General features: G+C 41.9%; 1 protein-coding gene across 1 annotated transcript; it reads left to right on the forward strand.

The window, feature by feature from the left end:
* The first annotated feature begins 1,487 nt into the window (after nt 1-1,487).
* On the forward strand, nt 1,488-11,208 carry zgc:86896 (uncharacterized protein LOC415190 homolog). The gene is made up of 10 exons (XM_060893159.1): nt 1,488-1,634; nt 2,513-2,591; nt 2,909-3,013; nt 4,408-4,630; nt 5,080-5,187; nt 6,501-6,707; nt 7,128-7,203; nt 7,851-8,041; nt 9,406-9,496; nt 11,048-11,208. Exons 2-10 carry the CDS (start codon nt 2,528-2,530, stop codon nt 11,051-11,053), a joined length of 1,071 nt encoding a protein of 356 aa, XP_060749142.1. The 5' UTR covers nt 1,488-1,634; nt 2,513-2,527; the 3' UTR covers nt 11,054-11,208.
* The last annotated feature ends 2,085 nt before the right edge of the window (nt 11,209-13,293 follow it).

Here is a 13,293-nt window from a genome sequence, read left to right on the forward strand (position 1 = left end):
AAGGAGCGTCAGTGAGCAGTGTTAGTCCACCAAAACAAAACAAAATAACTCCAGCAAAAGGCAGCTCTGGGATAAGATCTGAACCAAATTAAAGGCAGGCTTTAAGATGATTAATACACACACCCACACACAAAAACACACACAACGTGCATAGAAAAAAGATAAGCTGTAGCTGTATATGCACCTGTTGAGAGTGTATTAAAAGGCAGTTAATGTTTAACACATACAGTGTTTAAAACTCCACCACTGCTGTGTCAACATTAGTTTAAATGGTTTCCTACATGATCTATAATTCCGATGACGATCCTGAAAAGGTCGCAATGCGATTTTAGCCCTAGCTTCATCTCTATCTTAAGAGAGCGATGCAGCGGTGCTTTAGTATTTAGCGCTTTTGTCTTCGCTCGAGCCAGGTAGGGTTTCTGCTGCAACCCAGCGCCGTGAAACCGCAATGCATTCTGAGACGTTGAGTCTAGCGCTTGCACCGACATCTTTACTGCTTCTACACTGTTTTTTTCCCCAGTAATATGATGATGATGATGATGATGATGATGATTATGATGATAGATGATGACCATGAAGTTAGTTTGAGATTTGATTTTAGGGTCTAACGGTGAATTCTGATCTTCTGTGTTTATCTCATATATCTACGGTGGCAGAGAAGTGCAAAACAAATGAACAAATCCGAAAACAAATTAACAAATCCAAAAACACATTAACAAATCCGAAAACAAATTAACAAATCCGAAAAACACAATGACAAATCCGAAAACAATTTAACAAATCCGAAAAAAACAATGACAAATCCGAAAACAAATTAACAAATCCGAAAACAAATTAACAAATCCGAAAACAAATTAACAAATCCGAAAACAAATTAACAAATCCGAAAACAAATTAACAAATCTGAAAACAAATGAACAAATCCAAAAACAAATGAACAAATCCGAAAACAAATGAACAAATCCGAAAACAAATGAACAAATCTGAAAACAAATGAACAAATCTGAAAACAAATTAACAAATCCGAAAACAAATTAACAAATCCGAAAACAAATTAACAAATCCGGAAACACAACGACAATTCAGACAACACGGAAGAGTTGGTTGGAACGGATTACTGTGGATTAATTCTGTTATTTTCTTATATTTAAACGGAGAACTTTACACATTACACATAAGATTCCATACCTGTATATCTTGAATGACAGGTGTCTTGTCCAATGATCGGTAAGTTTCCAGTCAAAAAGGATACCTACCGTTTCCGGGTTCTCTGACTTGTCGTTGTGTTTTCGGATTTGTTAATTTGTTTTGGGATTTGTTAATTTGTTTTGCACTTCTCGGCCACCATATATATCACATATTTCACATGTTTCAGTCTAAGCTGTTACTTTAATTCCTGTATGAACACATCCAGACAAATTCAGGTGTTGTTCTCCAGTCAGAATGCAGACACACCCTCTCTCTCTCTCTCTCTCTCTCTCTCTCTCTCTCTCTTCTCTCTCTCTCTCTCATGCTTTTTCCCCCCAGCCCTTCTGTGTTCAGCTGCATTCATGTCGACTGTCCACGGAGCCTCTGACTGACCTCAGAACTGTAAATACTGTCTGAGGGAAAAGTGAACACTGATTTATTTACAGGTAAATGCATCTATGTATTCTTGTGCTGTTTAAGTGATTAACTGTCTTCAGAATGAATTTTTGGAGATTTATTTTTCCCAAACGTTTGTGGTTTGTGTCAGTGCAGTGTTCACTTTGTGTCTGACGTGATTAATGTTTTAAATGTTCATATTAAGTTACATTGAAAAAATTATCTGTAGCTTCTGTTTTTTCTCTAAAAAACAGTAAAACTCAGTACTGTGTGTATGTGTGTGTGTGTGTGTGTGTATATATGTCTGTATGTGTGTGTGTATATATGTCTGTATGTGTGTGTATGTGTGTGTGTATATATGTCTGTATGTGTCTGTATATGTGTGTGTGTATATATGTCTGTATGTGTGTGTGTGTGTATATATGTCTGTATGTGTGTGTGTATATATATATGTCTGTATGTATGTGTGTGTATATATGTCTGTATGTGTGTGTGTGTATATATGTCTGTATGTCTGTGTATGTGTGTGTGTATATATGTCTGTATGTGTCTGTATATGTGTGTGTGTATATATGTCTGTATGTGTGTGTGTGTGTATATATGTCTGTATGTGTGTGTGTATATATATATGTCTGTATGTATGTGTGTGTATATATGTCTGTATGTGTGTGTGTATATATGTCTATATGTATGTGTGTGTGTGTATATATGTCTGTATGTGTGTGTGTGTGTGTGTGTGTGTATATATGTCTGTATGTATGTGTGTGTGTGTATATATGTCTGTATGTGTGTGTGTATATATATATGTCTGTATGTATGTGTGTGTGTGTGTATATATGTCTGTATGTGTGTGTATATATATGTCTGTATGTATGTGTGTGTGTGTGTGTATATGTCTGTATGTGTGTGTGTGTGTTTTGCATTCCAGAACTCCTGTCCCAACATGTCTTTGTACAGCTTCGGGTTGGAGCCTCTATCCTGTCACGCCTGGAACAAAGACCGAACTCGTAAGTGTATAAACGTCTTAGTCAGCCGCCCCTAGGCTCGCCCCCCAACCCGGGGTCCCCATCCCACCTCCTGCCCCTCCAACCCCCTGTAATTATCCATTACATCCTCAGCAAGCGCATTCCGATTTTGCAAACTTACACCATCGGCGCTCAGTATTTCTCGTTCTCTTTCCCTAAATCTCCTAAACGCGACTCACAATCCACTTTAGCAGCACTGAGAGAGTGTTTAAGTGCATAAATGCATGTAACCGGAGATCATCACTACCATCCTCCTCTTCCACCTCCTCCTCATCATCATCAATGCTTCTGCTTTTCAGAGATTGCCATCAGCCCCAACAGCAGCGTGGTGAACATTTACCAGAAGAAGGGGAAGGAGTGGAGCAAAATCCACGAGCTGAAGGAGCACAGTGGGCGGATCACAGGTAAAAGAAAAGCAGGAAGCCGTCGCTCCATTAGTCATTAAATCACTGATAACACACACACACACACACACACACACACACACACACACACACACACAGCTTACCCACAAAACAAACACTCCTGCAGAGAGGGCTGGGCTGGAAATAAAGTCTGAACATATTGGCATTTATTTACCCCCCCACACACGTACACCACACACAAACCACACACACCACACACACACTTTACACAGCATACACTGTGTTACAATCATGCAATAATGTTCTGTTTAACTGTTTAAGATGCAGGTATGTCTGTAATCATGGACTGTAGAGAGATGGAAATAAGAGACAGCTGCATTGACAGACAGACAAATTACAACCAGGCAGCCATACAGACAGACAGACAGACAAGCAGAAAGCCAGACAGACAAACAAACAGACAGACAAACAAACAGACAAACAAAAAAGATGACCATGCAGTCATACAGACAGACAGACAGCTAGAGAGACAGACAGACAAAATGATGACCAGGCAGGCAGACAGACAGACAGACAGACAGACAGACAGACAGACAAATGACCAAACAAAAAGGTGACCAGGCAGACATACATACAGATGGACAGTTGACTAGACAGACAGATAAATTACCATACAGACAAACATGAACATTCAGGCTTACACACAGACAGATAGATGACTAGACAGACACAATAGCAGATAGATTACCAGAAAGACAGACAGATAATCAGACAGACAGAAAATGACCAGACAGACAGCCACATAGACAGGCAGAAAAACAGACAGACAGAAAATCAAACGGTCAGTCACATAGACAGGCAGACAAATAGACAGACAGACAGACAAACAGACAGACAGTCAGACAAACAAACAGACAGGCAGTCTCTCAGACAGACAGGCAGATGGACAGATGGATAGTCAGACAGACAGGCAGACAAACAGACAGGCAGTCTCTCAGACAGACAGACAGACAGACAGGCAGATGGACAGATGGATAGTCAGACAGACAGGCAGAAAAACAGACAGGCAGACATTCAAACCAACAGACAGTCACTCATACACACAGACAGACAGACAGACAGATGGATAGACAGGCAGACAGGCAGACAAACAGACAGGCAGACATTCAAACCGACAGTCACTCATACAGACAGACAGACAGACAGACAGACATTCAAACCGACAGACAGTCACTCATACAGACAGACAGACAGACAGACAGACAGACAGACAGACAGACAGACAGGCAGACAAACAGACAGGCAGACATTCAAACTGACAGACAGTCATTCATACAGACAGACAGACAGACAGACAGATGGATAGTCAGACAGAACAACAGTCAGACAGTGTGCCAATAGATTTTTACTGTTCTGCTGTAACGATATTTCAGGAGTAGACTGGGCCCCGGAGTCGAACCGCATCGTGACGTGTGCCTCAGACAGAAACGCCTACGTGTGGACTCTGAAGGATGGCGTGTGGAAGCCGACTCTCGTCCTCGTTCGCATCAACAGAGCTGCCACGTGCGTGAAGTGGTCACCTCTGGAGAACAAGTTTGCTCTGGGAAGTGGAGCCAAACTCATCTCAGTGTGTTACTTCGAGAAAGAGAACGATTGGTGAGAAAAACACACACACACACACACACACACACACACACACAACTACAACAGACATCTGCTCACAACTCAGAAAATGTATTTTTTAATAACAGCATGAGACAAAGCTATTTTGAATGTATTAATTACAGAACATCACATCAGAGGGTTTTTTTACTCACTTTACAGTCGCATGTAACGATGTCATACTTCCATGGAATCGGCTGCTCTTCTTTACTCCCTTTCTTTACTTTACAATCCTTTTGTCCTAAAGATTCTTTTTCAATTTTCAATCTGAAGTTACAGCTTTTAACCAGTTCTTCGGCCCAAATGCGGTCTCACAGTTAGGAACAAACGAATTGTAGCTAACAACTAAGAAAAATGTAAAACCTCCTGGTTCTATTTGAGCAAACTACATCTAAAGCAATTTTATTTTCCTTCGTAACCGCACCTTGTTTCTGGTGATGCAGGTGGCTCAGTAAGCACATAAAGAAAGGGATCTGCTCCACCGTGCTCAGTCTGGACTGGCATCCGAATAACATCCTGCTGGCTGCCGGATCAGCTGATCTCCACTGCAGGTTACACACACACACACACACACACACACACAGATATTGTTCTGTATTAAGGTTGTTGATCATTGGTGATAACGTTGGTGAGCTTCTTCCAGCTGATACTTGTGTTGTGCACATAATTATTGGTGCTGATTCCTCTATTTAACATGGCGTACAGTATGTCAGCTGTTTCGTTCTTTTTGCCATTCACTGCGCCGAGTTTCTTTGGTGAGCTCCAGCAGGTGGAGTCCACATCAGGTTCCTCTCCTGTCAAGCAAGAACGGGATTCTAAGGCTATCCTGTTTTATCCTAATCTTCAACAGTTTAGTTTGAGTGACTCTGTGTTCATGACAGTTCTTGGCTGACATCAGAGGAACCTGATGTCGTCTTCTGCTGCCGTCGCTGATCCACCTTTTGCATGATGAAAAAAAATTCTTTTCTGTTCACCACAGCTTTAAAGAGTGATTATAGTAATAGAGTTACCGTTTCCGTCTTCAGTCGGTTCTCTCACCATCGAGGTGTTTCCTCATACAGAACTGTCACTCACTCGATGTTCTTTTGTTTTTCACACAGTTTTGTGTAAACTCTAAAGTGTGTGGAGTTCAGCGGTTTCTGAAACGCTCACACCAGACCATCTAATGTTCTGATGTTTGATGTTTGTGAACATGAACTCAAGCTCGTCACATGTATCTGTAGGATGGTATACGTTGACCTGCTGACACCTGATGGCTGATTAGATAACTGCATAAATTCCAGCCTCCGCCTTGTGTGTGTGGAGTTTGCATGTTCTCCCCGTGCCTCGGGGGTTTCCTCCGGGTACTCCGGTTTCCTCCCCCGGTCCAAAGACATGCATGGTAGGTTGATTGGCATCTCTGGAAAATTGTCCGTAGTGTGTGATTGCGTGAGTGAATGAGAGTGTGTGTGTGCCCTGTGATGGGTTGGCACTCCGTCCAGGGTGTATCCTGCCTTGATGCCCGATGACGCCTGAGATAGGCACAGGCTCCCCGTGACCCGAGGTAGTTCGGATAAGCGGTAGAAGATGAATGAATGAATGAATGTCTTTGGTCCAGAGAGACGACGGGCTCCATTTGGAGTCCAGTTTCCTCTAAACGATTCCTTCTTATTTCATTAATCACTTCTGGATCTTTGTGAAGTCTATGTTTCTGTTATGTTTTCTGTCTCCATCGTTAAAATGTTATGTACTGCAATACAAATAAAATGGGATCGAATTGTAACTATCTTGTAGCGAAGTCGCATTTGCTGTACATAAAAGTTTATGTTTTTTTTCCTGAACTTCCTGTCGTGTGGCCTGATTGGTCATATTTCTCATGTGCTAGGGTTTTCTCCACGTATATCAAGGAAATCGAGGACAAGCCCGGCCCGACGCCATGGGGAGCCAAGATGCCGTTTGGTGAAATGCTTCTGGAGAATAAAGACTGTGGCGGCTGGGTGCACAGCGTGGCCTTCTCACCATCCGGAGACACGCTGGCGTGGGTCAGCCACAACAGTGCCATCAGCGTCGCCGACGCCACACAGGGCAAAGAGTAAAACATCCCCATCTTTTTACCCTCCTACAATTTACCTGAAGTACATTTCTAAATGCTGTCATACTCTTAAAATGTGTTAAAGTACATTTGCGTAGCATACAGTCAGCTCCATAAATATTGGCACCCGGTGAACGGGTTCTTATGAGAAAGTCACAGTGGCTGCTTTCACACTCTTCCTCAGCAGGCCGGTGACACACATTTATTTTTATTTAAATTCATTTTTATGTGGATATGAATATTAATTAATTAATGTTTATTTTATCAGTGTTTTGCTTGTCTTTGCTGAGGATGGCAATAATTCTGGAGCTGGCTGTGAATAAAATACGTGCAGTAACAACTAAAGAAACCTGGGAAATTGCAGAAGATAAGGAATATGTCAGAGTGATTGTAATTGATATGTAATGATGCATCACGCAGGGTCACGCTGCTGACTACAGAACATCTCCCACTGCTCAGTGTGCTGTACGCCACCGAGACGGAGACTGTGGCTGCGGTGAGAATGAATCTAAACAACACCAGAGATAGATAGATAGATAGATAGATAGATAGATAGATAGATAGATAGATAGATAGATAGATAGATAGATAGATAGATAGATAGATAGATAGATAGAAAGATAGAAAGAAAGAAAGAAAGAAAGAAAGAAAGAAAGGCAGACAGACAGACAGACAGACAGATAGATAGATAGATAGATAGATAGATAGATAGATAGATAGATAGATAGATAGACAGACAGACAGACAGACAGACAGATAGACAGACAGACAGATAGATAAACAGACAGACAGATAGATAGATAGATAGATAGATAGATAGATAGATAGATAGATAGATAGAAAGAAAGAAAGAAAGAAAGAAAGAAAGAAAGAAAGAAAGAAAGAAAGGCAGACAGACAGACAGATAGAAAGACAGACAGACAGACAGACAGACAGACAGACAGATAGATAGATAGATAGATAGATAGATAGATAGATAGATAGATAGATAGATAGATAGACAGATAGACAGACAGACAGACAGACAGACAGATAGATAGATAGATAGATAGATAGATAGATAGATAGATAGAAGGTGTTCACTGGTTTTAATAGACTGTGGCGTTTCCTCTGACTGCTGCTGATTTCTTGTGTTATTCACAGGGTCATGACTGTTGTCCATATCAGTTCTCCTATAAAGGACCTGGCAAGCTGGAGTTTGTGCGAAAGCTGGGCATCAGCAAGCAGACGTCCAAAAACAGCGTGTCAGCCATGCAGCACTTCCGCAACCTGGACAAAAAGGCCACAACCGACGAGGAGGACGAGCTGAACACTCTACACCAGAACAGCATCACGTAGGACACAAAACCATGATAACAAACATCTAACACCTTTTCCTACATGCTCAATCAGCCAGGACGTTCTTGATGTCCGACGTGTGCTTGTGAGGTCATGAAGATTCATATAAGTAGTCATGGCTACGATATGGAGCACATTGAACGTGACAATTAAAGGGCTTTTCACACGTGAAATATTTCCCCGTGTGATGGTAAAGTACGGCTGAACAAAATCCCCGGTTTATGTAGTTAGAGGTTTCACACTGCTCCTACTTTACCCGGGATCAACACTTGAATCCTGGTTCTTTATAATCTGATGTTTAACTCTGTAGATTAATAAACAACGCTGCAGCATTCTTCTTATTTGCATATTTGCGAATCAACACATCCGATTGGATAAATCCATCTCGGGACCTTAAATAACGGCTCGTAACGCTTTCACATCAGTGAGGAAAACACTTCAGCTCTGTGCTTCTGCACTCGAGCAGCTTCTGTTATCTTTCACAGCTTCATTCATTCATTCATCTTCTACCGCTTATCCGAACTACCTCGGGTCACGGGGAGCCTGTGCCTATCTCATCGGGCATCAAGGCAGGATACACCCTGGACGAAGTGCCAACCCATCACAGGGCACACACACACACTCTCATTCACTCACACAATCACACACTACGGACAATTTTCCAGAGATGCCAATCAACCTACCATGCATGTCTTTGGACCAGGGGAGGAAACCGGAGTACCCGGAGGAAACCCCCGAGGCACAGGGAGAACATGCAAACTCCACACACACAAGGCGGAGGCGGGAATCAAACCCACAACCCTGGAGGTGTGAGGCGAACGTGCTAACCACTAAGCCACCGTGCCCCCCTCTTTCACAGCTTTATCCTCTTTTTTTGCTTATTTTAAATTTGTCGTGTTGTTCACTAGCTGTTCGTTCGTCTGTATCAGACTCCTGCTCATTTTTCAGCGTGCTGTTTCAGTTTCCCCCTCGCTACAGCGCGCACTTCCGCGATGTTCAGCGTTTCACCGTCTGACTTTATCTACCGAGCCGTTTTTGTTAAGTTGTGTTCAGCACCGTCCTGGTTTTCACCTGATACGAGGATGCAGCTCTGTTCAGGTTCTGATTTCGTTACCGGGTTTCTGTTGCTAAGCAGCAAGCCGTAACAATCTAACGCAGCATCGTTTCACGATTCTGTACACGATTAACACCGTGATGTGGAGTTAACACTGTAAAGGCTTTAGAGTAGAGTTTAAGAACCGCACTGCTACATTAGAACAGTAACCTGGGATAAATCCAGTCTTTGTGATTATTTTTGTACAAATTCTTCGATTTGATTGGATGAATGTTCTAACAGTCTGGTGTTTTGTCTAACCTGCAGCCAGCTGTGTGTGGTGGAGGGAAACAAGGCCAAAGTGGAAAAGTTCAGCAGCGTTGGTCTGGATGGAGCCATGGTGCTTTGGGAATTCAAGGTACTGCATGTCCACAACCGTCATTCTTTATTTTTATTGTAAACAGAAAAGAGTGTCAGCAAGAATCAAAGTAAAGGTGTACAAAAGTGAGAGCAGCTCTGCTGTACGGGTTAGAGACTCTAGCAGTGAGGAAAAGACATGAGGCAGAGATGGAGGTAGCAGAGATCAGGATGTTGAGGTTCTCTTTAGGAGTGACGAGGATGGACAGGATTAGGAACGAGCACATCAGAGGGACGGCTCAGGACGGCTGTGTTGGGGACAAGGTCAGAGAGGATAGATTGAGATGGTTTGGACATGTACAGAGGAGGGAGATGGTTATATTAGTAGAAGGATGTTGGAGATGGAGCTGCCAGGTAAGGGGTCAAGAGATAGGACAAAGAGGAGATATATGGATGTGTTAAATGAGGACATGAAGAAAATAATTGGTGAGAGTAGAGGATGATGAGGATAGAGTTAGGTGGAAACAGATGAGTTGCTGTGGTGACCCCTAATGACGTGACATACAGCTAAGTACGGTGACCAATACTCAGAATTCGTTCTCCGCATTTAACCCATCCAAAGTGCACACACACGGTAGTGAACACACACACCGTGAACACACACCCAGAGCAGTGGGCAGCCATTTATGCTGCGGAGCCCGGGAAGCAGTTGGGGGGTTCGGTGCCTTGCTCAAGGGCACCTCAGTCGTGGCCAGCCTGAGACTCGAACCCACAACCTTAGGATTACAAGTCAGACTCTCTAACCATTAGGCCACGACTTGCCCCAATGGCAATGGGAAAATGGGAAAAGACGCAATACTGTCACATTTCATACTGTATACGTGTCCTAATAAGCAATAAAATAAGCTTTAAAGATATATGTATATATATATATATATATAAATATAATATTTAATATTTGCCTTCAATTTTTGTCCACATTTTTGTTTCTTGAATACTTTTATTACACTACACACTGTAAATAATAATTAACACTTATAATTTCACACTTACACATTTGTACCATGTATACTTCAGTTGCACATCTCACACTTGCACATCTGTACATATAAATTGTCTATAGTTTACTTCAATTGCACATTTTTCACACTTGCACATTTGTACATACAAATTGCCTATATTTGTATACGTTTATTTCAATTGCACATTTCACACCTGTACATGTGTACATACAATTTTGTCTATATTGTATATGTCATTCTGTTACACTGTGGAGCTTCTGTCACTCAAACAAATTCCTCGCATGTGAAAACATGCCTGCAATAAAGCTCATTCTGATTCTGATCTGATTCTGATTCTAAAAAAATCAAGTCTCGTAAAAAAAGGGACGAAAAATCGTAGATTTTAAAAGTAGTTTTCAAAATACTGTTTTTTTCTTTATATATATTTTTCCCATCACCGTTTTTGACTCGGGGTGCAATCATGAAACTGTGTGTCTTTTTATTGTGATTCCACATCACAATATGTTGTTATGAGACATTTTACATCTGTATTGAATGTAACTCTTCCTTGTGTGTGTGTGTGTGTGTGTGTGTATGTGTGTGTTTTACAGCACTGAATCTCACTAACAACGCAGAAAGATTGGTGGTTGATCCGACCTCCACGCCACACCATGCCAAAGATTTCGGTGTTGTGCTGCTGACGTGCTCCGAATTATAACTTAAGATCAACACTTTATATTCTGTTTCAAAATAAATTGTCACTGTAATAGTTTCATTTTTGTCAATTTCTCATCAGGCAAAAGTCATTACCCTGCAGTAAATATTATGGAGAGAAAAACTTTAGTTTCCAAGTTTATAATTAAAAAAAAAAAAATCACTGTAATTATTTCTTATACTGATGGTTCCACCATCTCTCAGGGTAAGAGGCAAGTATACTACAAGACTCTTCTCTGTACTGGCACCAAGGTGGTGGAACGAACTTCCCCTAGAGGTCCGGACAGCTGAGTCACTGGCTATTTACAAGCGGCGGTTGAAGACCTACTTATTCAGGAAACACTTCAACTAGCACTTCTTTCATTATCTTTTGCATTTAAAAAAAAAAAAAACACACCTTTGACACTTTTTCATTGTAACTTTGAACAAATGTTTTAAACTCATGGTATCTTAAGTATGTAACTTAGTGAGCCAGCATTAATGTATTCAATGTTAGAGATTTAAGCACTTATGTACGTCGCTCTGGATAAGGGCGTCTGCCAAATGCTGTAAATGTAAATGTAAATGTAAATGAAAAGCTTGATCAAAAAGGACAATTTCCACAATTTATCATAATTGACTCATCTTTTGGCATGTGTATGAAATTGGGCTGAATGCGTGCTGTGATGATGTCACATGATGCGTCTCTGCCCAAATGTGCAGTAAATTTATAAGATTACAAACTAAAGGAAATTGCCTGTCTCCTCCCATCGGATCTGTTCATTAAGCCAAACTGAGAGGATTAAGCTCAAAATGATACAACCCCGAAGTTACACCAGTCTATTTGCGACAGCACATCTTTACTGGAAATAAAGTTGCTCCACAGGGTTGCTGCTTTTCTTTCCGTAACAGAGTGAGGACAATCTGGGAGAACCTTGAAGTAGAGATGCTGGCTTTCAATGATGTCGGGCCTCATTTCCACCCATGTAGACAAAGCTCCACCCTCCAATTTAACCAGTTACCATTTACTGTGTGTCTTTTAAAAAGACTGACAAGACGGCGATCCAAATGCTAATAAATATTGCTATCACTTCCAAACTCCTTTTTTTTTCATCTATGTAATACACTTGTTCTGCTGGAATGGCTTAAACTATTCTGTAATTATTTTTATTCATTCATCTTCTACCGCTTATCTGAACTACCTCGGGTCACGGGGATCAAGGCAGGATACACCCTGGACGGAGTGCCAACCCATCACAGGGCACACACACACTCTCATTCACTCACACCATCACACACTACGGACAATTTTCCAGAGATGCCAATCAACCTACCATGCATGTCTTTGGACCGGGGGAGGAAACCGGAGTACCCGGAGGAAACCCCCGAGGCACGGGGAGAACATGCAAACTCCACACACACACAAGGTGGAGGTGGGAATCGAACCCCCAACCCTGGAGGTGTGAGGCGAACGTGCTAACCACTAAGCCACCGTTACCCCCTGTAATTATTTTAATTTATTAATTATTTTTTTATATACACCAATTATCTTTCAGCTTTTCCCGTTAGGAGACACCATAGCAAATCATCTGTTTCCACCTAACTCTATCCCCGGCATCCTCTACTCTCGCACCAGTTACCTTCATATCCTCATTTAACGCAGCTTCCTCTTGACCTCTTACCTGGCAGCTCCATCTCCAACATCCTCTGTACATGTCCAAACCATCTCAATCTAGTGTCTCTGAGCTTGTCACCAAAACAGCCAACCTGAGCAGTCCCTCTGATGTGCTCGTTCCTAATCCTGTCCATCCTCATCACTCCTAAAGAGAACCTCAACATCCTCATCTCTGATACTCAAATACTTAAACTCCTGCACCTTCTTTACCTCATAACCCTGTAACCTCACTGTTCTACTTCTGTCCCTCTCGTTCACCCACATGCATTCTGTCTTTTTCGATTAACTTTCCATTCCTCTTCTTTCCAGGTGTTCCTCCACCTTTCCAGGTGTTCCTCCACCTTTCCAGGTGTTTGTTCCTCCACCCTTCCAGGTGTTCCTTCACCTTTCCAGGTGTTTGTTCCTCCACCTTTCCAAGTGTTTGTTCCTCCACCTTTCCAAGTGTTCCTCCACCTATCCAGCTGTTCCTCCACCTATCCAGGTGTTCCT

The sequence above is a fragment of the Tachysurus vachellii genome, chromosome 18, assembly GCF_030014155.1.
Source record: "Tachysurus vachellii isolate PV-2020 chromosome 18, HZAU_Pvac_v1, whole genome shotgun sequence".
Taxonomy (NCBI): Eukaryota; Metazoa; Chordata; class Actinopteri; order Siluriformes; family Bagridae; genus Tachysurus; species Tachysurus vachellii.

Coding starts and splice junctions, on each gene's coding strand:
- zgc:86896 (XM_060893159.1), top strand. CDS start 2,528: ATGTCTTTGTACAGCTTCGGGTTGGAGCCTCTATCCTGTCACGCCTGG. Junction 2,592..2,908: donor CTGGAACAAAGACCGAACTC/GTAAGTGTATAA, acceptor TCTGCTTTTCAG/AGATTGCCATCAGCCCCAAC. Junction 7,204..7,850: donor AGACGGAGACTGTGGCTGCG/GTGAGAATGAAT, acceptor TGTTATTCACAG/GGTCATGACTGTTGTCCATA.